At 38.9% G+C, this 25,380-nt stretch overlaps 1 protein-coding gene across 2 annotated transcripts; it reads right to left on the bottom strand.

Annotated features, from left to right (window-relative positions):
* Positions 1–3,588: 3,588 nt before the first annotated feature.
* Positions 3,589–10,720, bottom strand: ZNF354C (zinc finger protein 354C). Of its 2 annotated transcripts, none has more exons than XM_027548726.1 (3): positions 10,482–10,720; positions 9,907–10,002; positions 3,589–6,782 (listed from the first exon to the last, which is right to left on the bottom strand). In XM_027548726.1, the coding sequence occupies exons 1-3, from the start codon at positions 10,624–10,626 to the stop codon at positions 5,422–5,424; spliced, it is 1,602 nt and encodes a 533-aa protein (XP_027404527.1). In that variant the 5' UTR covers positions 10,627–10,720; the 3' UTR covers positions 3,589–5,421. The 2 variants fall into 2 exon arrangements, with proteins under 2 accessions (XP_027404527.1, XP_027404528.1); XM_027548727.1 differs by having other exon boundaries at positions 9,907–10,072; positions 10,482–10,564.
* Positions 10,721–25,380: the final 14,660 nt, after the last annotated feature.

Raw genomic sequence — 25,380 nt, 5'->3', positions numbered from 1 at the left:
AACATTTTGTAATTTGCAGTACGGTGCTTCTCTGATGGCTCAGAGGGTAAAGAATCTGCCTGCAACGCAGGAGACCTGGGTTTGATCCCTGGGTCAGGAAGATGCCCTGGAGAAGGGAATGGCTAGGAGCCTGGTGGGCTTTTTTTGCAGTATAGAGATCCTACACATTTGCATATTTGTAGCTATGTATTTCTTTACTTTCCACTTCCTTTTTACTTTCCAGAGTACAGCAAATGGTGTATATTGCTTAAATTTATTTTCTAATTGTTCTTTTGTTGTTGTTTAGTCATGTGTGACTCTTTTGTGACCCAATGGACTCTCACTTGCAAGGCTCCTCTGTCCACAGGATTTCCCATTTAACACTACTGGAGTGGGTAGCCATTTCCTTCTCCAGGGGATCTTCTCGACCCAGGGATCAAATCTGTCTTCTGTATCGTCAAGCAGATTCTTTACCAGTGAGCCACCAGGGAATCCTTATTGTTCACTGCTAGTACACAAATGCAGAAACTTTTGCATGTTAATCTAATATCTTCTGACCTTGTTAAACTCAGTTCTAAGAGCTTTTTTTTTGTTGATTCCTTGGGTTTTTCTAAGAGGACAATCATGTCATCTTTAAACAGAGGCCATTTAATTTCTTCCTTTATAAACTGTATTTTCTTTTTTTTAGGCTGATTGCATTAGCAAGGATTGGTTAGGAGTGTTCAGAGTGGACATCATGACTTGTCCCCAACCTTAACATCATTCAGCTGATCACCATTAAGCAGGATGTTAGTTGTGGGATTTTGGTAGATGCCCTTTATTAGGCTAATTTCTCTTTTATTTCTGATTTTCTTAGTTTTTATCACAAATACTGTCAAAATTTTCTCTGCATCAATTGATACGACATGTCTTTTTCCCCTTTCTAGTTCAGTTTGGATCTGTGTCAGTCTGTCTTCCGTTATGGACTCTTTTCGCTGTCATCTCTATGCTGATGCTAAGTATGTCCAGTGGTTTTTGTTTTGGTATATTTTATGACTGTATTTTTTAGTTTTAAAATTTCCATTTGGTTCCTTCTAATGTATTACCTATTTTCCTGCTGAGAACTTTTAAGTTTCCATTCAAGAATGGTCACATTTTTTTTGAAACACTGTTATAATGCTTTTATAATTCCAAAATTTGTGTCATCTTGGGGCAGTGCCTGTTGTCTTTTTTCCTTATGAACTGTTGAGACTTTCCTGATTTTTACACTTTGTGCAATTCTACATTATGAGATTCTGGATTGAGATTAGGGATGAGTCTGGGGTTATATACACAACCTTATGAAATTACTTTCCTGAGTTTCCTTTTCTGTCACCAGCCTGACAATTTCCAGCTTCCAGGGCCCACTCCTCTTCTGGTCTTTTGATTAAAATACAAAGGCTTTAGGTTCTCCTCTCTGCTACACACATAATGGATATACCTACCTCCAGGTCCAAGCAGCAAAAAGTGAGAGATGAAAAGCAATGAGGATTCTTCCAACAGTTCTCTGACCAGAAATAAATGTTGTCCTCTCTGAGAGGTTTAGGTGTCTGCTCAACCACCAGTGTCCTCACCACAGACACGCCTGAGAGTAACAGACTGGTCTTATTTCAAAATCTTGTTTCCTTCCCAAATCTGGCTGCTACCATCATTACTTTTCAGGACCCTAAGGCTGCTATTCCATGCATTCTTTAGGATTTTTAGTCATATTTAGTAGGAGATATAAGGTGTTGTGTGCTTATTCTATAAGAGGAACCAGAACAAATGATGGTTAAGTTATCTCCAATGATCACATCCATAGAGGATAAACTCTCAAACCAGAAATTTGAGTATAAAGGAAGAATACTGACTGGAAGTTTCATATGCATCACTTTTCCAATCAAATTTTTGCTTCAATTTTTTATTAAAAATTTTTACAGAAGTTTACAGAATGACCAGTGAACATACTATATCTCCCACAAAGATTCAACAACAGCTGACTAATTTTTTACATATTTATTTTAAAATATGCTACAAACATCATGACTCTTTAAATTTGAAAACTTTGGCATGCATCTCCTAAGAAGAAGGGTACTGTCCTTCACACTTCAACAACATCATCAACATCATACCTCTAGGAAAATTAAACATACCACATTACCTAAAACCCATTCTATCCTCGTATTTCCCCACATCCCCCTTAATGTCTTACAGTTGTTTTGATTTTCTGAATCAGATGCCAAATAAGAATCACACCTTGCATTTGGTTATATCTCAAGTTTCTTAATCTAGATGACTCCACTCCTGTTTTATTATATTGGTTTCTTGAAAAGTCCAGACAAGCTATCTTGTACAATAACTCAAACTCTAGACTTGTCCAATTCTTCACTATGTAATTCACTATGTAATTCTATTTTTTGTATTTCTGGTAAACAGGAAGAAAAGTCTAGATAAGAGATTTAATTAGAGTTTCATTTTTTCCCCAAGAATACATCACAGGATGATCATGTTTACTTTATACTGCATCTCATCAGGAGTCACATGTCAGCTTGTTCCACTGGTAGAGACACTCAGTTTAACAGCCAGATTTCTCCATTATAAAGGCATATCTTTCCTCTGTAATTGGTATCTGTGATCTTGACACCGTGTAAATAATGTTTAATTTTTTTTTCATGTAATAGGGTTTTTCCATCCATTGAATGTGCCTAATTACATTAAGGGTTGTAAAATGGTGATTTTTCTAAATCTATCACACCATGTACAATGAAGAGAGGACATTCTCCAAATAAGTATATAAAGAGCTTTTCTATTTTCCTCTATTTCTTCATTATAGGATCATTTTATTTAGCATGTTATATCCAATTACTGTGATTATTCTTTTTGATGTTCAAATTGTCCTAAATTTGACTAGTGGGAGCTCCTTTAAATTGGCCCTCACATCCTTCTGACATTATCCCTTTAGTCTTTGAGTTCTTTTTTTGTTTCACAAAAAAAGTATTCGAGGCATATCTTATATTTTCCCTGTTCCAAACATATCTTACATTTTCCCTGTTCCAAACATACGGAATCAGCCATTTCTCCAAGGAGCCCTACTTCCTTTTAGTGAGGAATAGCATTTAGAGACCAAAATCTGCATAATGTGTGGATACTGCTATTGGGTAATCAAATGGGTTTTTATCTAGAATATCTTGCAAATGGCTCTGTATGATGTGAAAAACTGAGGTTTAAAAGCTTCATTTTCCTTATGTGCTAAGTTGCTTCCGTCATGTCCAACTCTTTGCGACCCTATGGACTGGAACCCACCAGGCTCCTTTGTCCATCAGATTCTCCAGGCAAGAACACTGGAGTGGGTTGCCATACCCTTCTCCAGGGAATCTTCCCAACCCAGGGATCGAACCCAGGGAACATCTCTTATGTCTCCTGCACTGGCAGGCAGGTTCTTTACCACCAGTGCCACCTGGGAAGCCCCATTTTCCTTATAAATATACTTGAATATGTAAGAAACACCCCCCACCTCACTTCACTTTCTTTGACCATGACACCCAGCTTGAAGGATCGTAGTTCCCTGACCAGGGAAGGAACCTGGGCCCCAGCAGTGAAAGCACCACATTCTAAAAAACTTGACCAGCAGAGAATCCCCAAGAAAATACTTTTTAATGAGCTAAGACAAGTCAAATGCTGAATGCTTGAGTTTAAAGTTTAGATGTCTCAGGGGGTTCTAGCTAATTTTCATATTAATAGAACAGTTCTATTGAATGATATCCACTGTGAAAGTAAATATAACTGAAGGAAGTAGGCCCAGGGGAAAATGACATTTTTCTGCAAAACATGGAATGTTTTTGGATAACCAACTTATACCAATAACTAGAATGTTTAATAATAAGATACTCATATATCACTTTACATAAAAGAAGTCCTAAAAGATGTGTAACAAAAATAAACAAAAAGGCAATTTTATATGTGAACCCCTCAAATGTAGTTTCACTATCTGGACTATAGCTAGCTTTTAGGATTTAAGTACAGTTACTACAAAAGAAGGTATAACTAGGGACTCATAAGAAAAAAGGAAAACATGACTAAGTCAATTATTAAGGTTAAAATTGAGGGAACTTACCAAACATAAAAATAAAACTGATTAAATTACTGCAATTGTGCCTAACCAGTTTACAAAACAAACAGCTTTGGGACTTGGACTCTTGGGGCCTGAAGTTGTAAATTAACCTATAATTATTACAGAAAACCAGAGCTGAAGATCTAGCTTCTAGTCTTAATTGTACTCAAAAAGCTCAATTTCTTCATTAATTAAAATGAAAAGCTATAACTAACTAAATTAAAATCTCCCCTGGTTTTAATAAGCTACCAGGTATATAATCAGAGTCTGGAAATATATCCCTTTTGCAACACACAAGACAGTATTTGCATGACAGTCTCTCCACTTGCTTCAGTTTACACCGACTTCTCTAAGACTCTGTTCACTAATGTAGAATCATATCAAATTAAGAAATAATGTAAGGAAAGAGAAGGAAGAGACACCATTGGGGAAAATTTTAATTTTCAAAACTAAATTCTAAAGTAATAAAACCACATTTTTTAATCATCAAAGAATTTTGAAAAAATATAGACCAAAACTCTTTCTGTGTGCACATATACACATGAATACATACACAAATTTATCTCTATCATGGGTGTCTCAGGCTACAGTAAAGAATCTGCTTGCAAAGCAAGAGACCCAGCCTGGACCAGGAAGATCCTCTGGTGAAGGGAATGGCTACCCACTCCAGTATTCTTGCCTGGAGAATTCCATGGACAGAAGAGCCTGGTGAGCTACAGTCCACAGGGTTGCAAAGAGTCAGATATGACTGAGCAACTAACACACATATACATACATGTATATTTATAAATATAAATTGCTGGTGAGGCAGTTCATGAAAAGTGAGCTTAATTATGTCCATGTGAAAATCTAAACTTAAAGAATTTCTTCTTATCTTTAGCTTCTCTTTATGAAAGACAGCATGTCCTATATCTATCTGCCATTTTAGAAAATATGGCCCCACACTTACTCACATTATTAATAACTCAGTGACTGCCTTTAAAAGAAAATTCATATTGAAGCTTACTGTTAGAAAGGCAACAAAGTCTAATGAAAGAAATAAAACTTATATTCCATTGTTTTCATTTTTTTTAAGTTAGGTCTTTTACAATTTTCTGTGAATTTAAAATTTTTGTTTTTAGAAACCTTAAATTTACTGGTTCTTATAAAATTTGACAAGGCAGTGCTCTTAATATTCGTTGGTCAATTTTACCATTACTTAGTGATAACTTGCATATTTTCTCTAAGAGAAGTAAAAAAAAGACTTGATCTATTAGAAGTCTGTGCCCTATTTATTATTCTCCTGATTATTCTCCAATGAGAACCCTTAAATTATTTCAGAGATGAATTAAACCTTATAGGCTTATCTCCTCTAAGAAATCTCTGACCCCATATTCTTTCCATTTGTAGAGTTTTTCTTTATTGTGAACTTTTTTGTGTCTACAAAGGTTTGATCTGTAACTGTAGGCTTTCCCACATTCCATACATTTATAGAGTTTCTCTCCAGTATGGATTCTCTCATGTTCAGTTAGGAATGAATACTGGCTGAAAGCTTTTCCACACTGATTACACTGATATGGTTTCTCTCCAGTATGGATTCTCTGATGCCTATAAAGGTTAGATTTGCAACCAAAGGCTTTCCCACATTCTCCACACGTGTAAAGTTTTTCTCCAGTATGAATTTTCCGATGGTCATTAAAGGATGAATACTGGTTGAAGGCTTTCCCACATTCATTACACTGATATGGTTTTTGTCCAGTATGAATCCGCTGATGTTCAATAAAGGTTGAGATGCGAGTGAAATTTCTCCCACATTCCAAGCATTTACACAGTTGTTCTCCAGTGTGAAGCCTCTGATGTTCAGCCAGGGATGTAAACTGGCTGTAACTTTTCCCACATTCACTACATTTATAGGGTTTCTCACCTGTATGGATTTGTTGGTGTCTATGAAGCTTTGCTTTACAATTGAAGGCCTTCTCACATTCTCCACATTTATAGAGTTTTTCTCCAGTGTGAATTCTCTGATGTACAGTGAGGGTTGAACACTGGCTAAAAGCTTTACCACAGTCCTTACACTGATAGGGTTTCTCTCCAGTATGCACTCTCAAATGTTTGATAAGGGTTGAACTGCTACTAAATGCTTTCTCACATTGATTACATTTGTAAGGTTTCTCTCCAGTATGAATTCTCTGATGGGCAAGAAGTGATGATCTGTGGCTGAAGGTTTTCCCACACTCACTACATTTGTAAGGTTTCTCACCAGTATGAATTCTCTGGCGTTCAATAAGATGAAGACTCTGACTGAAGCTTTTTTCACATTCATTGTAAATATGAGGTTTTTCTCCTGGGTAAATCTGGAAACATCTCATTAGATCAAAATTCTGTTTAAAATCTCTCCCAAAAGTATAATATATACTGGGTACTCTTTCTGTAGGAACATTTTGTTGTCTAATAAGAACTGTATTTATAAATAAACCTTTCCCTAATTCAAGACTTGTCTGGTCTCCAGTTCTACTGATGGTTTGCTTCTGTGAGGCCACCATTTGCCTGAGGGTTTTTTTCTGTTGCTCTTGTGTCCTGCCCTCAAATTCCAAAGCTTCTCCACACTTGATGTCCAACTTAATGGAGTTTTTCATTATTATTCCTTGAGATGTTTCTCCTGAAGAAATGTCCTGTTTGCAAGGCAATGCTTCTATTTCAGGCCATATCTTGAAACCTGGAATAAATCAGAATAGTGGCTCCTCTGCTAGAAGAGAGTTTGATACCATATAATTTCAAATATGGACTTGAATCTAGAGAAAAACAGGATAGAATGGAAGGAGAAGTAAACAGGAGTAGTGTGGGAGAATATAGTAGACAAATTAACAGTGACAACGAAGATATTGCCATCTGAGAGAAGTAAAGGCAGGGATCTTTTGAGACTAACAAAAGTCTACAAGAGATGTGACGTTCTGAAGTATGCCCAAGCCCCAAGCTCAGATCTGATTCTAAAGTGAAAAGATTTAGCTTGAGCTGATTCTAAGAAACTCTGAGTTAAAACCTGGCTTACTTTTATCAATCCATGATTGAAAATAGATTAAAGTTATATCACTAATTAGGTGACTGTGTGTGCTTAAATAAACTATACAAATTAAATAAAATATAGATTATCTATGTTAATAAAGTTTATCTGGTTTTAGTAATAAAAATATTTAATGAAATTAAATAAGAATATGAAATATAGGCTATAAATCTGCATAAGAATATAGATCTTTCTTAATGGTATCCATCGGAAACCTAGCAGTTCAGATTTTCAAGGATCAACCAGGTACCTTCTCTCTTTTTATTCTTTCTTACAATATGATCTTCCCTGTCTATCTAGAAATGTACCCTACTACTCTAATCTTATTTATTTACAAAAACTCAATTACTTAAGCCTAAATAATCCACCTCTTTCTGCAAATTTCAAAACATATTTTCCAAACATTCAATCACTTAACTTACATATATAAAGTTTGTGGAAATAATTCAAAGTTATTTGTTCAAGGAGAGCAGTAGCTATGTCTTATGATGATTTGTTAATTCTTTATTGTGTACAAGATAAGTACACAATTAGAATGTCTTAGATAAAAAATAAAGAATGAATGAGCAGGGTGGCCAAGTTGGAAAAATTATTATGAAGGGCAGGTAACCTTGAAAATGAAAAGAGACCTGTCCTCTCTTACTGGATTCCTGAGACTCAGTCATTTATTGAACAAATACTGAATAATTAGCAATGATAATAGGAAAAAAATAAATGGCCAAACAGTAATAGTTCATTTCTCCATGATCTGAGAAGACTCAACTGCATATTCAGATTTGAGGTTCAGAAAATGAGGATACCAATATCAATAATATTGGTAAAGAATGGAAGATACACAATAGAGGTGGGTTGGATTTCAACAGAAAAGGAAAGGAGGACCCTGTGAGTCAAAAAGAAGGCCTGTTAAAGTCATTTGTGGAGAAAGTAAACCTATGTGGGGGGGCTTATTGACTAAAGAAGGGAATTTGAGTTGGAATTAGTTAAAATTTTGGTTAAGCACAGTAAGGCCAAATATACAGTTACTAAATAACTAGAAGAATTTACTAACAGAAGGTGTTATAAATTCTTAGACAGATAAAAACAAGGCAAAAATGTTTATATTTGGTAAAATGGGCAGCTTGGATCAGAGGAAGGACAGAATGGAATCTGAAAAATAATGTAGCTGCAGTGGTCTGGCTGAATTGAGTAACTTGAGCCTCATCAGCACTGAGTTAATCAGAGAGGTAATTAATTCAATTAAAACAGAATTAAAAAAAATTTTTTTAAATATTACTAAATCTAATATATCAGATGCTTGAGGAACAGAATTCAAAGATCTGGCCTCTCCCTTAAATATGCACAATCTTATTATGAAAATAATTAACAAACATAATTACAATTCATTTGATAGATACAATAATCAATGCACTCCAACTATGTAGAAAGTGCTGTATGAACATGAATGATGGAAAAATTAATGCTGCCTGGGAAGTAGGAGGGCTTCCCGGGTGGTGCAGTGGTAACAACTCTGCCTGTCGATGTAGGAGACGCAAGGGACACGGGTTCAGTCCCTGGGTTGTGAAGATGCCCTGGAGTATGAAATGGCAACCCACTCTAGTATTCTTGCCTGGAAAATTCCATGGACAGGGGAGCCTTGCAGGCCAGTCCATAGTGTCTCAAAGAGTCGGACATGACTGAGCAAGCAAACAACTGAGGCAAGTAGGAAAGATAAGAAAAATCTACAGATAAGAGTGGCATATTAGGTGGACAAATGGATCTTGAAAGATAAATAGTTTCCCAGTGGACAAGGTAGAAAAGGTGATTCAAGCTGAAGGAATAACACACAAATGATAGTGAGTATGCAGATGTAGCCAGAACACTGAGCTGAAGAGGAAGTGGCCACTGAGGAGACCATAAAGGAATATGAAGACAGGCTAAGATGTAGGTTTAATGTCATATTAAGGAATCTTTCTTTACTCCATGGATAATGGAGAAACAATGAAGTCTCTTAAGGTACAGGATAAATACATGAGTTTCAAAAAGATCACTGTGCTCATGGCATGGAAAATGAGTGAGAAAAAAGAGGCTCAGAGAAGGTAGGTAACTTTCCTATAGCTCATGTAAGCAGTGGTAAGGGTAAGACAAAATTCGGAATGTCTGAATTCAAACCATGATCCTTAATGCCTGGTGGTGGTGGTGCTGTGTGATCAGTCACATTCGACTCCTTGTGACTCCATGCACCACAGCCCACCAGGAACAACATGCTTGCTGACCCCTGGACTGGAAAGGCTACAGGGGTAATGTTAACAACAGCTGATTGAATATATGATACTGGGACATGACAATCTAGTCACCAAGAAAATAAGAAATCAGAGACAAAGGAATGTTAATAATACTTTGAAATATGTGGATGGTAAAAACGAAATGAAAAAATCATTTAAAAAAATTCAAAATATGGCAGAAGGTGTAAAGTGTTAAAAAAAAAATCTGTCAGACATGAACATGTGTAAATGCAGATGGAAAATTAACATGAAGAGCAAGAGGTGATAGAAGGAAGTGAGTGAGGCTGCACAACAAAAGGTGGTGGGGAGGGAAAGAGAATGCAGGGAGTGGTATGAGAAGGAAAATGTCAAGGCAAGGACCTTCTTGATGAAAGAAAACCATTACAGCCAAGGAGCCTTGTCAGGTGGTCCTGAGCATTTCAACAGGGCTCAGAATTTCTAGGAGAGTTTTCAAACACTCCTCACAACCTGCTTATGTATAAAGACACTTGTGCCCAATCCCCCAGTCACTTACTCACCAAGGCAGGTATCTTGAGGGACTTCTCTTTCCACCATACAGGGATCTTCTCCTTGTTGCAACTGGCAGATCAATTTTGGCATTGAAAATGGAATCCCTGCTCATCAGGAAGGAAATGGAGTTTGAACAAATAGCATGAAAAGCAAGCCCCAAACTCAAACCAGAACCTACAGGAAAGATAATACAAGTCTAGATAGAGAGGCAAAGTAGGCAGCAAAAGCACTCTTGAGAGGACTGAGGCCTTCACAGGGATGGAGCAGGAGGTGGGTCTTGGTTCAGAAACAATACGGGGCCCTGTCTATGAATGCCATGACGATGGGAGTCCTCTGCATTTTTCAGAATCTAAACGGGGGTCCAATCATTGGAGTAGGAAGGAACTATTAAGGACGTGGGGTGGGAGGAAGGCAGAGGACAAAGAGCAGCATGAAGGGCATCAAAACAAACAGGTACACTTTTAATTCTACAGAGATTTGTCCTTTCCCAGGGCAGAGGACAGAAACCTGCAGACTCTGAACCTCCAAGGGAGCTCTAAAGTCCTCCCACAGCAGACTCTCCATGACAGGCAAGCCTCCTTACCCAGCGAGACCAGGGTGCTGTAGTTCTCCAGCATCACCTCCCGGTACAAGGTTCTCTGGGCAGCATCCAGGTGCAACCACTCGTCCCGGCTGAAGAGCACGGCGATATCCCTAAATGTCACTGACTCCTGTAACGGCAAACCCATTCCTGTTTACCCAGGAACATCTCCCCTGGAAGACTTGGTAAGAAGGTGACACTGGGATGTGCAGCAACTATTCTGAAAATGTCTCAGGATTCTAAATATTTCAAAGCAACTGTTTATGTTACTTTTGGAACCACCCATCAACTAACAAACAATATTTATCGAGTACCCACTTGGAGCAAAGACACATGGCATGTTTGTGAGGGCATAGAAAAACAGGGCAAATTTCCTGCTGAGAAGGAATTTATATTGCACCCTGGGATCTGTCAGAGTCATTTATCTCCTCCTTCCAATTCAAAATCCAAATTAACTGAAAAGAAAAAATCAGAGTACGTTTAGAGCAATGCTGGAAAAGTAGGAGAAATATAACTAGTAGAGCAGAAATAAAAAGGAATTTCTGAGACATAAAGCAAAGAATAAAAAAATAATACTGATTAATGTCTATTAATGGGCTTCCCTGGTGTCTCAGATGGTAAAGAATCAGCCTGCAGTGCAGGAGACCAGGGTTGGATCACTGGTCAGAAATCCCCGGGAGAAGACAATAGCTACCCCCTGCAGTATTCTTGCCTGGAGAATTCCATGGACAGAGGAGCCTGGTGGGCTATAGTCCATGGGGTCACAAAGATGTTAGAGACTATGATAGAAACTTTTTATACAGTAGCCAATTTAAGTTTCATAGATATTCTATTAGGAAGACACTATAAATAATTTTGCAGATCAAGAAACAGTCCAGAAAAGTTACAAAATCTTTCCTAGCTAATACTGTTCAAGTGGTGGAGCTCCTAAGTGAATTCAGGTAGACAGATCTCTAAGCTATATTGTCAGATGGGTTCCGTGGACTAGAAAAAATTAGAAGAACTCAAGTACTACATAGGTGCAAAAAGGAAATGCTGAGAAGCTAAGACTTTCCAAGAGAATCTCAGTCAAACACAAAATGTAAGAAGGCAGATACCAATTTTTTTATGAAAGGGCTGAAGGGAATGACAAACGGTACAAAGCTTAGTGGATATTATTAGAATCTATCAAAAGGTAAAAGGCACATCACTATGACTTTGCATTTCTACTTCTAGGATTCTACCACAAGGAATAATCACACAACTGGGTAAGGATATCTGCTCACGGATGTTCACTAAAGCATTACTTGTAAGTTAATGGTTATGGTAGGCTGAATGATAAACCTGTAAACATTGTACATATAACAAATGGGACTTTGAGGATCCGTTGAAGGATTTTGAGCGGGAGAGAGATTATTCTGGATTATTATACAGGGTTATCTCGTGTAATCTTAACAGTCCTTGTAAGAAGAACACAAAAGGAGTTAGAAGAGAAGGCTATGTAATGATGGAAGCAGAGACTGAAATGATATATTTTAAAGATGCTTGAAAAGGCCACAGACCAAGGAAAATAGGGGGCCACTAGAAGATGAAAACAAGACCAGGAAACAAATTCCCCACCCCTCGCCCTACAGCCAAGGCAGAATCAGCCCTGCTGAGAACTTGACCTTAAGTCAGTGAAACTGATTTCACACTTCTAACCTCCACAACTATAGGAGAATACATTTATGTTGTTTTAGCCACTGAATTTGTTATAATTTGTTATAGCAACAATGGAAACTAATACAATGGTGAAATTTTCAAGACAACCTACATTATCTATCAATAAAAGAATAGATAAGCAATTTATACTGCATTTAGCCCATGATATGTTATAAAGCCATTAAACAGAATGAGGTAGATTTGTATGCCTGACATTGGAATTTGACTGTGATATATTATCGATTCATATGAAAAAGCAAACTCCCGGTCAATATGTGTTGAAAAATTCTTTATCTCTATATGCATAGGTGCATACAAAAATATCTGGAAGAAAACAAGCTGTCCCAGATTATTATTTGATATTTTAGAGAGGGACAGAATGGCACTCTACCACTTATATCCTTCATTAGGCTTACATTTTTTACAGGGTGTATGTTTGTTTTGACTTTTTTTAAGATTCCACTTAATTTACATATTCATTTTTTAGCTTTGCATTTCTGGTGGCTGCTGAGAATCATAATATACATTCTTAGTTTTTCACAGCATATTTAGAGCTAATATATGATTTCACATAGAAGGGAAAACGCTTGCAAACATATGGTTCTTCTTCATGCTGTAGTTGTTACAAAGTTATTACAAAGACATTCCCAGATCATAAAGTTGACAGGACTCATCAGCTCACTCTGAGACTGCTCATGGAAGGCAAACAGTACAATTTTGTTGTTGTTATTTAGTCATTGACTCTTTTCCCACCACATGGCTCCTCTGTCCTCCTGTCAGGCTCCTCTGTCCATGGAATTTCCCAGGCAAGAATACAGAAGAGGGTTGCCATTTCCTTCTTCAGGGAATATTCCTGATCCAGGGATCAAACCTGCATCTCCTGCATTGGCAGGTGGATTCTTTACCACTGAGCCACCTGGAAGCCCGAAGGGTACACTGCAGCAAAATAAAAACTGTGTAGGAAAGTATTGGAAGCCAGAGATGCTTCATGAGTCTCCTTATTTGCATGCACAGACTATGCTGTGTCATTGGATCTATTAATAGACAAGAATTCTTGGTTTGGGGGAGCTTAAAGGAGAAATGCTCAGCAGGGGCTTTTTATGCATCAAGCATGGCTTGACATACCATATAAGCCAGTTGCAAATCAAGTGAAGATGACCCTGAGAGTGGTCAGTAGCATTTAAAGAGTACATCCAGGGCTTCCCTGGTTGCTCAGTGGTAAAGAATCTGCCTGCCAATGCAGGAGACACAGGTTCAGTCCCTGAGCCAGGAAGTTCCTACATGCCTGAGAGCAGCTAAGCTTCTGCAAAACTATTGACCCTGTGCTGTGGAACCTGGGAGCTGCAATTACTGAGTCCACATGCCATAACTACTGAAGCCCTCATGCCCTAGAGCCTGGGCTGTGCAGCAAGAGAAGCCATCACAGTAAGAAGTCCATGCACTGCAACTAGAGAGCAGCCCCAACACTCCGCAGCTAGAGAAAAGTCCATGCAGCAACAAAGACCCAACACAGTCAAAGAAAGAAAGAAAATTATAAAAAATAAAATAAGAGCACATCCATTGCCCTTATCTTGGCCAGGAACCAAAAAAACAGCCATTCAGGCATCCCTGGAGACAAAACTTTTCCAGTCCAGACCTTAATGAATTCTAAATTCACAGTTGTTATATACATTACATCCACTTACATGATAAACTCCATAACACAAGACTGTATTTTTTGCTTTAAACAAGCACATGCATACCAAGCCTGGTAGGCTCCAGTCCATGGGGTTGCAAAGAGTCGGACACGACTGAGCGACTTTACTTTCACTTTTCACTTTCATGCATTGGAGAAGGAAATGGCAACCCACTCCAGTGTTCTTGCCTGGAGAATCCCAGGGACAGAGGAGCCTAGTGGGCTGCCATCTATGGCGTCGCACAGAGTCGGACACAAACTGAAGCGACTTAGCAGCAGCAGCAGCAGCAGCAGCATGCATACCAAAGAAACTGAGAGGAAAAATTAGTTATATATTTCTATAATATATATATTTATCCAGACAGTCACTTTTAATACACTTAATTTCCTTCTTAAGATTACATCTGGCATTGTTCCCTTTTAACTTGAAGAACTTCCTTTAGCACGTCTTATACTGCAGAACTGCTGATGATGCATCAGCTTTGTTTTCTTTTATCTGAAAATGCCTTTATTTTACCTTTATTCTGGAAGAATATTTTCATTGTTTACAGAATTCGGGGTTGACAGTGTTTTTCTTCCGGCATATAAAAGGTCATTATTGTTTTCTGGCCACTGTTGTCTCAAATGAAGAGCCAATGGACATTCAGATATTGATTCTATGTATATAACATGTTTTTTCCCCCTGTCTGCTTTAAAATCTCTGGGTTTTGGTGACTTGTCTATGACTTCTCTTCCTGATACTATTGGCACCATCTACAAACGGATGTTCAGTGCTTAAAAGGTGGCTAGTTTGAATTGTGAAGTGCTATTTATATAATACACATCAGAATATTTACTAAAAATATTTATATATATATACACACATACATATATATATACACATATATGTATATATATATGATACTTCAATAATTTAATACTCATAACATGTGGAAATGTGAGATGTATGGATGTGAGAGCTGGACCATAAAGAAGGCTGAGAGCCAAAGAGTTGATGCTTTTAAACTGTGGTGCTAGAGAAGACTCCTGAGAATCCCTTGAACAGCAAGGAGATCCAACCAGTCAATCCTAAAGGAAATCAACCATGAATATTCATTGGAAGGACTGATGCTGAAGCTGAAGCTCCAATACTTTGGCCACCTGATTTGAAGAGCCAACTCACTGGAAAAGACCCTGATGCTGGGAAAGACTGAAGGCAGAAGAAGGGGACTGCAGAGGATGAGATGGTTGGATGCAATCACTGACTCAATGGACAAGAGTTTGAGCAAACTCCAGGAGGTAGCAAAGGACAGGGAAGGCTGGTGTGCTGCAGTCCGTGGGATTGCAAAGAGTCAGACACAACTGAGCAACAACAACACATGTTGAAATAATATTTTGGGTATACTGGGTCAAGTAAAATATTTATTAAAATTAATCTGCTTCTGTTTATTTTTTACTGTGACTACTAGGAAGTTTACTTTTTAAATTGAAGTATAGTTGATTTCCAGTGTTGTGCCAATCTTTGATGTACAGGAAAGTGACTGAGTTATACACACATAGACATCCTTTTTTAATATTCTTTTCCACTATGGTTTATTATAGGAGGTGGACTATAGTTCCCTGTGCTATACAGTAGGACTTGTTGTTTATCCATCCTATATATAACAGTTTACATCTGCTAATTCCAAACTCCCGGTCCTTCCCTCCCACATCCCCCTCCCCTTTGGCAACCACAAGTCTGTTCTCTGTGAGTCCATTTCTGTTTTGTATATAGGTTCATTTGTGCTCTGTTTTAGGTTTCACATCAAAGTGATATCATATGACATTTGTCTTTCTCTTTTTGACTTACTTTACTATGTTAATCTCTAGTCACATCCACGATGCTGCAAATGGCATTACCACCTTCTTTTTATGGCTGAGTAACATTCCACTGTACGTGCATATACACACACAGACACACACCACATCTTCTTTAACCACTCATCTGTCAGTGGACGTTTAGGTTATTTCCCGTCTTGGCTATTGTGAATAGGGCTGCCATGAACATAGGGGTGCATGTATCTTCTTAAATTATAATTTTATCTGGGTATATGCCCAGGAGTGGGACTACTGGATCATACAGTAATTCTATTTTTAGTTTTCTGAGGAACCTCTACACTGTTTTCCACAGCGGCTGCATCAACTTACACCAACACTGTAGGAGGGTTCCCTTTTCTCCACACCCTCTCCATCATCTGTAGACCTTTTTTGCCACTTTAGTTTTTAATTGAAGGATGATTGCCTTACAGAATTTTGTTGTTTTCTGTCAAACATCAACAAGAATCATCCATATTCCCTCCGTCCCAAACCTCCCTCCCATCTTCCTCCCCATCCCACCCATCTAGATTGTCACAGGGCCTGTTTGAGTTCCCTGAGTCATACAGCAAATTCCCGCTTGCTATCTATTTTACATATGGTATTGTGAGTTTCTATGTTACTCTCTCCATACATCTCACCCTCTCCCCCCACCTTCCCCAGTGTCCATAGATCTGTTCTCCATGTCTGTTTCTCCACTGTTGCCCTGCAAGTAAATTCATTAGTACCATCTTTCTAGATTCCATATATATGTGTCAGTATACAATATTTACATTTCTCTTTCTGACTTACTTCACTCTGTATAATAGGCTCCAGGTTCGTCCACCTCATTAAAACTGACTCAAATGTGTTCCTTTATTATGGCTGAATAATATTCCATTGTGTATATGTACCACAGCTTCTTTATCCATTCATCTGTCAATGGACATCTAGGTTGCTTCCATGTCTAGCTATTGTAAACAGTGCTGCAATGAACACTGGGGTCCATGGGTCTTTTTCAATTTTGTTTTCCTCAGGGTAGTGCCGGGGTCCAGCCCTGGCTGATCCAGGGAGTTCCAAGCAGGGACGGCGTCGGTGAGGATCAGGATACAATAGCTTCAATTAGATATTAATTAGAGATGTAAAGAGTAATAGAATGAGGATAGCTCAGCAGGAAAATTCAGTGGAGAAAAGAGGCTGAGTAGCTTGGTTTACGCAGGAGACCAATAAAACTTCAAGACAAGAAGTTTGCACCATTTATGTAGGCCGCAGGCGTCCTTCCATTCTCCCGAAGGAGAGGAGACACTGAGGTCTCCCCGGTCAGATCTTAGAAGCCCAGGCATAATTAGTAAGCATGGCGGGTTCCGCGCTCCAGATGGAGACTCAGCCAGAGTTTGAGAGAGAGAGCGACATGGGGAGACCAGTATTTCGAGCAACTGATCCCAATTCCTTATTTTCCATGGTCTACTTTTATACACTGAGATGTTATGCAAAAGTCACATGGGGTCAGCAGTCCTGACTTTTATCAAAGTCAGGTGCTTCATACAAATGTATACAGAGGTCTTAGGGGTGTTACATCATCTTCTGGCCAGGGGGCCTGCTGACAATTTATGACCCTCTCCTTGTGACAGCGGTCAGTCAACCAGGACACTTATTTCTCCAGGGGTGATTATTCTTAAAACAGACCCCACCTTCCGAAGGTACCAGATAAAGTTACATTCCTATAGGGTGAGGGTGTAGTGGGTTTTAATTAAGGATAGAATTTACTTAGCCTAAGGTCTAACGTGATTAATATCAAAGATTAATACTTATTTCTTCTATATATTCATTAATGTGTGTAAGGGCAGGGGATGTGGAGACTTAGCAACAAACATTGGCTCAACAAATGAAAAACCCTTCACCAATACAATTTCTAATCAGCCCACTATACTTATACTAATAGTTTTCTAACTTTTCTAAGGAACCTGTTTTCAGAAGGTTTAAAGCATCTCATGCCTCTCACGGTTGGGAGGCTGTGAGCAATCACATGTGGCCGGACAAGCCTGTCAGGCAAGCTAGAGAACCCTCAGAGGAGTCTGTAGGTTAAAACACTCTGTCATGCCCAGGAGTTTTTACTAACTGGAGCTCTAAGTTAACTCCTTCTCCGAAAGAGGTGGTGGGGGACAGCCCCCCGTAAAGTCAGAGGCGTAGGTGAGAGCACAAAGTAGTAAAGTAGGCAGGCTCTGGTTATGGGGGTAGATGCTCGAGGATTTCCAGGGGGACTCCTGAGGCTCGATCCCGCCTTTGCGTATGTCGAGCCTCCTTCCTCATGACCTTTGCCACAGGCGGAGTGCCTTGCGCTGGCCCCCAACAGGGTAGTATGCCTAGTAGTGGGATTGCTGGGTCATATGGTGATTTTAGTTTTTTAAGGTATCTCCATACCATCTTCCATAATAGCTGTATCAATTTATATTCCCACCAGCAATGCAAGAGGGTTCCCTTTTCTCCACACCCTCTCCAGCATTTACTGCTTGTAGACTTTTTGATGGCAGCCATTCTGACCAGAACTGGTGATTTTGAACTGTGGTGTTGGAGAAGACTCTTGAGAGTCCCTTGGACTGCAAGGAGATCCAACCAGTCCATCCTAAAGGAGATCAGTCCTGGGTGTTCATTGGAAGGACTGATGTTGAAGCTGAAACTCCAATACTTTGGCCACCTCATGTGAAGAGCTGACTCATTGGAAAAAACCCTGATGCTGGGAAAGATTGAGGGCAGGAGGAGAAGGGGACAACAGAAGATGAGATGGTTGGATGGCATCACTGACTCAATGGATGTGGGTTGGGTGGACTCTGGAAGTTGGTGATGGACAGGGAGGCCTGGCGTGCTGTGGTTCATGGTGTCGCAAAGAATCGGACACGGCTGAGCGACTGAACTGAACTGATTCTGACCAGCATGTTATGGTACCTCATTGTGGTTTTGATTTGCATCTCTCTGATAATGAGTGATGTTGAGCATCTTTTCATGTGTTTGTTAGCTAACTGTTATGTCTTCTTTGGAGAAATGTGTTTAGATTTTTTTTCCCCACTTTTTGATTGGGTTGTTTGTTTTTTTGGTTTTGAGTTGTATGAGCTGCTTGTATATTTTGGAAATTAATTATTTGTCAGTTGCCTTCTTTGCTATTATTTTCTCCTATTCTGAGGGTTGTCTTTTCACCATGTTTTTAGTTTCCTTTGCTGTGCAAAAGCTTTTAATTAGTGGGTTCGTTGAGGGTCGGACACGACTGAGCGACTTCACTTTCACTTTTCACTTTCATGCATTGGAGAAGGAAATGGCAACCCACTCCGGTGTTCTTGCCTGGAGAATCTCAAGGACAGGGGAGCCTGTTGGGCTGCCGTCTATGGGGTCGCACAGAGTCGGACACGACTGAAGTGACTTAGCAGCAGCAGCAGCAGGTCCCACTTATTTATTTTTGCTTTTATTTCCATTACTCCAGGAGGTGGGTCATGGAAGATCTTATTTTGATTTATGTCATCAAGTGTTCTGCCTATGTTTTCCGCTAAGAGTTTTATAGTTTCTGGTCTTATATGTAGGGCTTTAATCCATTTTGAGTTTATCTTTGTGTATGGTGTTAGAAGTGTTCTGACTTCATTCTTTTGCACGTAGCTGTCCAGTTTTCCCAGCAGCACGTATTGAAGAGACTATCTTTGCCCCATTGTATATTCCTGCCTCCTTTGTAAAAAAAAACAAAGTACCCACAGGTGTGTGGGTTTATCTCTGGGCTCTCTATTTTGTTCCATTGGTCTATATTTCTGTTTTGTACCAGTACCAAACTGTCTTGATGACTATGGGTTTGTAGTATAGTCTGAAGTCAGGAAAGTTGATTCCTCCAGCTCCATTCTTTCTCAAGACTGCTTTGGCTATTCACGGTCTTTTGTGTTTCCATATAAATTGTGGGCTTCCCTGGTAGAGATGGTAGAGAATCAGCCTGCAATGTGGAAGACTTGGGTTTGATCCCTGGATTAGGAAGATCCCCTGGAGGAGGGCATGGCAACCCACTCCAGTATTCTTGCCTGGAGAATCCTCATGGATGGAGGAACCTGGCAGGCTATAGTTTATCGTGTCGCAAAGAGTCAGACATGACTGAGTGACTAAGCACACATGAATTGTGAAAGTTTTTGTTTTAGGTTTATGAAAAATGCCATTGGTAATTTGATAGAGATCACACTGAATCTGCAGAGTGCATTTGGTAGTATAGTTACTTTCACAATATTGGTTCTTCCTACCCAGGAACATGGAATCGCTCTCCATCTTTGATTTCTTTCATCAGTGTCTTATAATTTTCCGTATACAGTTGTTTTGTCTCCTTAGGTAGGTTTATTCCTAGATATTTTATTCTTTTCACTGCAATGGTGAATGGGATTGATTCTTTAATTTCTCTTTCTGATTTTTCATTATCAGTATATAGGAATGCAAGTGATTTCTGTGTGTTGACCTTGTATCCCATGACTTTGCTGAATTCACTGATTAGCTCTAGTATTTTTCTGATACTTTCTTTTGGGTTTTCTATATATACTATAATGTCATTTGCAAACAGTGAGAGTTTTACTTCTTCTTTTCTGATCTGGATTTCTTTTATTTCTTTTTCTTCTCTAATTGCCATAGCTAGGACTTCCAAAACTATGTTGAATAATAGTGGTGAGAGTGGACACGCTTGTCTTGTTCTTGATCTTAGAGGGAATGCTTTTAGTTTTTCACCACTGAGAATAATGTTTGCTATGGGCTGATCATATTTGGTCTTTACTGTGTTGAGGTGGGTTCCTTCTATGCCAGCTTTTTTGACATGTTTTTATCATAAATGGGTGCTGAATTTTGTCAAAGGCTTTTTTTTGCTTCTATTGAGATGATCATATGGTTTTTATCTTTCAGTTTGTTAATATGGTGTATCACACTGATTGAGTTGTGTATACTGAAGAATCCTTACATCCCTAGAATAAACCCAACTTGATCCTGGTGTATGAGCTTTTTAATGTGTTGCTGAGTTTTACTTGCTAGAATTTTCTTGAGGATCTTTGCATCTATATTCATCAGTGATATTGGCCTATAATTTTATTTTTTTTGTATTGTCTTTGCCTGGTTTTAGTATCAGGGTGATGGTGGTCTCGTAGAATGAGTTTAGAAGTATTCCTTCCTCTGCACCTTTTTGGAAGTTTCAGAAAAATAGGCATTAGCTCTTCTCTAAATATCTGATAGAATTCCCTTGTGAAGCCATATGGCCCTGGGCCATATGTTTTGGGGGAGATCTCTGATCACAGTTTTTATTTTACTGTTTGTAACTGGCTTGTTCATAATATCTATTTCTTCTTGGTTCAGTCTTGGGAGCTTGAACTTTTCTAAGAATCTATTTCCTCTTGGTTGTCCATTGAGTGCCAAAGAATTGATGCTTTTGAACTGCGGTGTTGGAGAAGACTCTTGAGAGTCCCTTGGACTGCAAGGAGATCCAACCAGTCCATTCTAAAGGAGATCAGTCCTGGGTGTTCTTTGGAAGGAATGATGCTAAAGCTGAAACTCCAGTACTTTGGCCACCTCATGCAAAAAGTTGACTCATTGGAAAAGACTCTGATGCTGGGAGAAATCGGGGGCAGGAGGAAAAGGGGACGACAGAGGATGAGATGGCTGGCTGACATCACCGACTCGATGGACGTGAGTTTGAGTGAACTCTGGGAGATGGTGATGGACAGGGAGGCCTGGCGTGCTGTGATTCATGGGGTCGTGAAGAGTCGGACATGACCGAGCAACTGAACTGAACTGAACTGTCCATTTTATTGCGCTTCCCTTGTTGCTCAGCTGGTAAAGAATCCACCTGCAATGCGGGAGACCTGGGTTCAATCCCTGGGTTGGGAAAATCCCCTGGAGAAGGGAAAGGCTATTCACTCCAGTATTCTGGCCTGGAGAGTTCCGGGGACTGCATTTTATTAGTATATAATTGCTCATAATATCCTCTTAAGATCGTTTGTATTTCTGCATTGCCTGTTTAAGCTCTCCTTTTTCATTTCTAATTTTGTTGATTTGATTTTTCTCTCTTTTTTACCTTGATGAGTCTGGCTAGTGATTTGTTAATTTGGTTTATCTTCTCAAAGAACCAGCTTTTAGTTTTATTAATCTTTGCCACTGTTTCCTTCATTTCTTTTTCATTTATTTCTGCTCTGATCTTTCTTATTTCTTTCCTTCTACTAATTTTGGGGGGTTTTGTTCTTTTTCCAGTTGTTTTAGCTGTTAAGTTAGGTTGTCTATTCTATGTTTCTCTTGTTTCTTGAGGTATGATTGTATTGCTATAAACTTCCCTCTTAGAACTGCTTTTGCTGAATCCCATAGGTTTTGGGTCATCATGTTTTCATTGTCATTTGTTTCTAGGAACTTTCTATTTCCCTTCTTATACTTTCAATGACCTCTTTGATACTTAGTAATGTATTACTTAACCTCCATGAGTTTGTGTTTTTTGCATTTCTTTTCCTGGGGTTGATATCTAGTCTCATAGCGTTGTGGTCAGAGAAGATACTTGATATAATTTAAACTTTCTTAAATTTACTGAGGCTTGATTTGTGGCCCAAGATGTGGTCTATTCTGGAGAATGTTCCATGTGCACTTGAGAAGAAAGTACTCTTCTGCATTTGGATAGAAAGTCCTGAAGATATCAATTAGGTCCATCTGGTCTAATGTTTCATTTCAGGTTTGTGTTTCCCTATTGATTCTCTGTTTTGATGATCTGTCCATTGGTGTTAAATGGGGTGTTAACATCCCCTACTATTATTGTGTTCTTGTTGATTTCCCCTCTTATTCCTGTTAGTATTTGCTTTATGTATTGAGGTGCTCCTATGTTGGGTGAATAAATATTTACAATTGTTATGTCTTCTTCTTGGATTGACCCTTTGATTATTATGTAGTGTACTTTTTTGTCTCTTATAATATTTATTTTAAAGTCTATTTTTGTCTGAAATAATGATGGCCACTCCAGCTTTCTTTTGGTTTCCATTCACATGGAGTATTTTTTCCATACTTTTACTTTCAATCTGTAGGTGTTTCTTGGTCTGAAATGGATCTCCTGTAGGCAGCATATATATGGGTCTTGCTTTTGTATCTGAACATTCAGTCAGTCTGTATCTTTTGGTTGGTGCATTTAATTCATTTACATTTAAGGTAATTATTGATATGTATGTTCCTATTAGCATTTTCTTGATTGTTTTGGGTTTGTTTTTGTAGGTCTTTCCTTTCTCTTGTGTTTACTGGCTATGTAAGTCCCTTTAGTATTTGTTGGAAGGCTGATTTGGTGGTGCTAAATTCTCTTAACCTTTGTTGTCTATAAAGCTTTTGATTCCTCCATCAATTCTGAGATCTTTGCTGGGTATACTAATCTTGGTTGTAGATTTTTTCTTTCAGTACTTTAAATATATCCTGCCATTCCCTTCTGTCCTGCAGTTTCTGCTGAAAGATCTGCTGTTAATTGTATGGGTTTTCCCTCATATGTTACTTGTTGCTTTTCCCTTGCTGCTTTTAATATTCTTTCTTTATGTTTAATCTCTGTTAGCTTGATTAATATGTGTCTCAATGTGTTTCTCCTTGGGTTTATCCTATAAGGGACTCTCTGCACTTCTTGGACTTGATTGACTATTTCCTTTCCAATGTTGGGGAAGTTTTCAACTATAATTTCTTGAAAAATTTTCTCAGTGCTTTTCTCTTTTCTTCTTCCTCTGGGACCCCTATAACTCGAATGCTGGTGTGTTTAATATTGTCCCAAAGGCCTCTGAAGTGAAGTGAAAGTCGCTCAGCTGTGTCTGACTCTTTGTGACCCCATGGAGTATACAGTCTATGGAATTCTCCAGGCCAGAATACTAGAGTGGGTAGCCATTGCTTCTCCAGGGTATCTTCCCATCCCAGGGATTGAACCCAGGTCTCCCACATTGCAGGGGGATTCTTTACCAGGTGAGCCACCAGGGAAGCCCAAACTTCTCTGAGGTTGTCCTCAGTTTTTTTCACTCTTCTTCCTTTATTCTGCTCTTCAGCAGTTATTTCCACCATTCTATCTTCCTGCTCACTTATCCCTTCTGCCCCAGTTATTCTACTACTACTTCCTTCTTGGGTATTTTTAATTGAGGTAGTTGTGTTACTCACTTGTTTGCTTATTCTTAATTTCTTCCATGTCCTTGGTGATTGTATTAATTGTTTCTTGCATTTTCTTCATTCTATTTTCACGTCTTTGGAGCATCTTTACTATCATTATTCTGAATTCTCTTTCAGGTAAATTGCTTATTTGCTCTTTGTTTATTTGGTCTTGTGAGTTTCTACCTTGTTCTTTGATTTGTGCTGTATTTCTCTGTCTTTTCATTTTTTTTTTTCCTAACTTGCTCCAATTGAGGTCTCCCTTTAGGGTTGTATTCATTCTTCCTTTTGGTTTTTGCCCTTGGAGGGAAAGGTTGGTTGAGTGGTTTGTGTTGACTTCTTGTTAGGGGTGACTTGTGCCTGTGTTCTAGTGGGCAATCAAGCAGATAATTACAGAAATAATGGGATATATACACACACTCCACACACACAGTTATAACCAAAGCATTCTAAGGAAAAGAGTACAGGAGATTGACTTGGTGAACAAGGGAAACCCAGAGTGATATTGACCAATTAAAAGCAGAGCTAACTAAAGCTCAATCTGGAAAACTGAGCCTGAGCAGAGTGCAGACTAGGGAACATAGCAAAGAGAGCTCAGCAATTTAACTTGCTTGGTGAAAAAAGAAAAAGGAGGAAAAAAAGAGGAGAAGGCAGAGAAAAGAAAAGGAAGGGGTGGAAAAGAAGGTTAAAAAAGAGAAAAGCAAAGATAAATAGACATATGTGGAAAAGATTTATATATATTCAGGATTAGCCACTATATATATATATATATATATATATATATATATATAAACTACAATATTTATATATATTCAGGATTAGCTGGTAAAGAACTATAAGAAAAGCAGTAAAATATATAAAAAACAAATCAGAAAAATCACAAAAAGGTGAAAAAAAAAAAGAAAAAAAAATCTTAAAATGAAAATTTTGAACAAGAAAAACAAAGAGGAAAACTCTACAGCCCTGAAAAAGGCTAACGTGAAGGTAGAAACATGTAGGGGGAATAAACAGTGTGCTTTATAAGAAAAGTTCTCAAGGTCATAGTTCTTCTTGGTTGTGGTCTTCCTCCACGGATGAGGTTGGATTAGTGTCCTGTGATGTTTTCCTGGTTGGGGGAGCTTGTGCCCGTGTTCTGGTTGATGGAGCTGGATCTTGTCTCTCTGAAGGGCAGTGCAGTGTCCAGTAGTAGGTTTGGGGGTGTCTATGAGTTCAGTATGTCTTTGGGCAATCCTCTGGCCTTGGCAGTGTTCAGTCAGTTCAGTTCAGTCACTCAGTCGTGTCCGACTCTCTGTGACCCCTTGAACCATAGCACGCCAGGCCTCCGTGTCCATCACCAACTCCCGGAGTCCACCCAAACCCATGTCCATCGAGTCGGTGATGCCATCCAACCATCTCATCCTCTGTTGTCCCCTTCTCCTTCTGCCCTCAATCTTTCCCAGCATCAGGGTCTTTTCCAATGAGTCAAGTGTTAGACACTTCTATTTCCACAGCCACATCAAAGTGGCCCTCTCAGCATATCTTATCTGCCGCCAACCCTCTATTTGTCCCTAGAACCTTTGCCAATGCTTCTGTTCCCTGGTCCCACCCTGCACTACAGGCCAA

The sequence above is a fragment of the Bos indicus x Bos taurus genome, chromosome 7 (assembly GCF_003369695.1).
Source record: "Bos indicus x Bos taurus breed Angus x Brahman F1 hybrid chromosome 7, Bos_hybrid_MaternalHap_v2.0, whole genome shotgun sequence".
In the NCBI taxonomy this organism is placed as follows: domain Eukaryota; kingdom Metazoa; phylum Chordata; class Mammalia; order Artiodactyla; family Bovidae; genus Bos; species Bos indicus x Bos taurus.
Note: the sequence above shows the minus strand (reverse complement) of the source record. Positions and strands in the feature narration are given on the sequence as shown.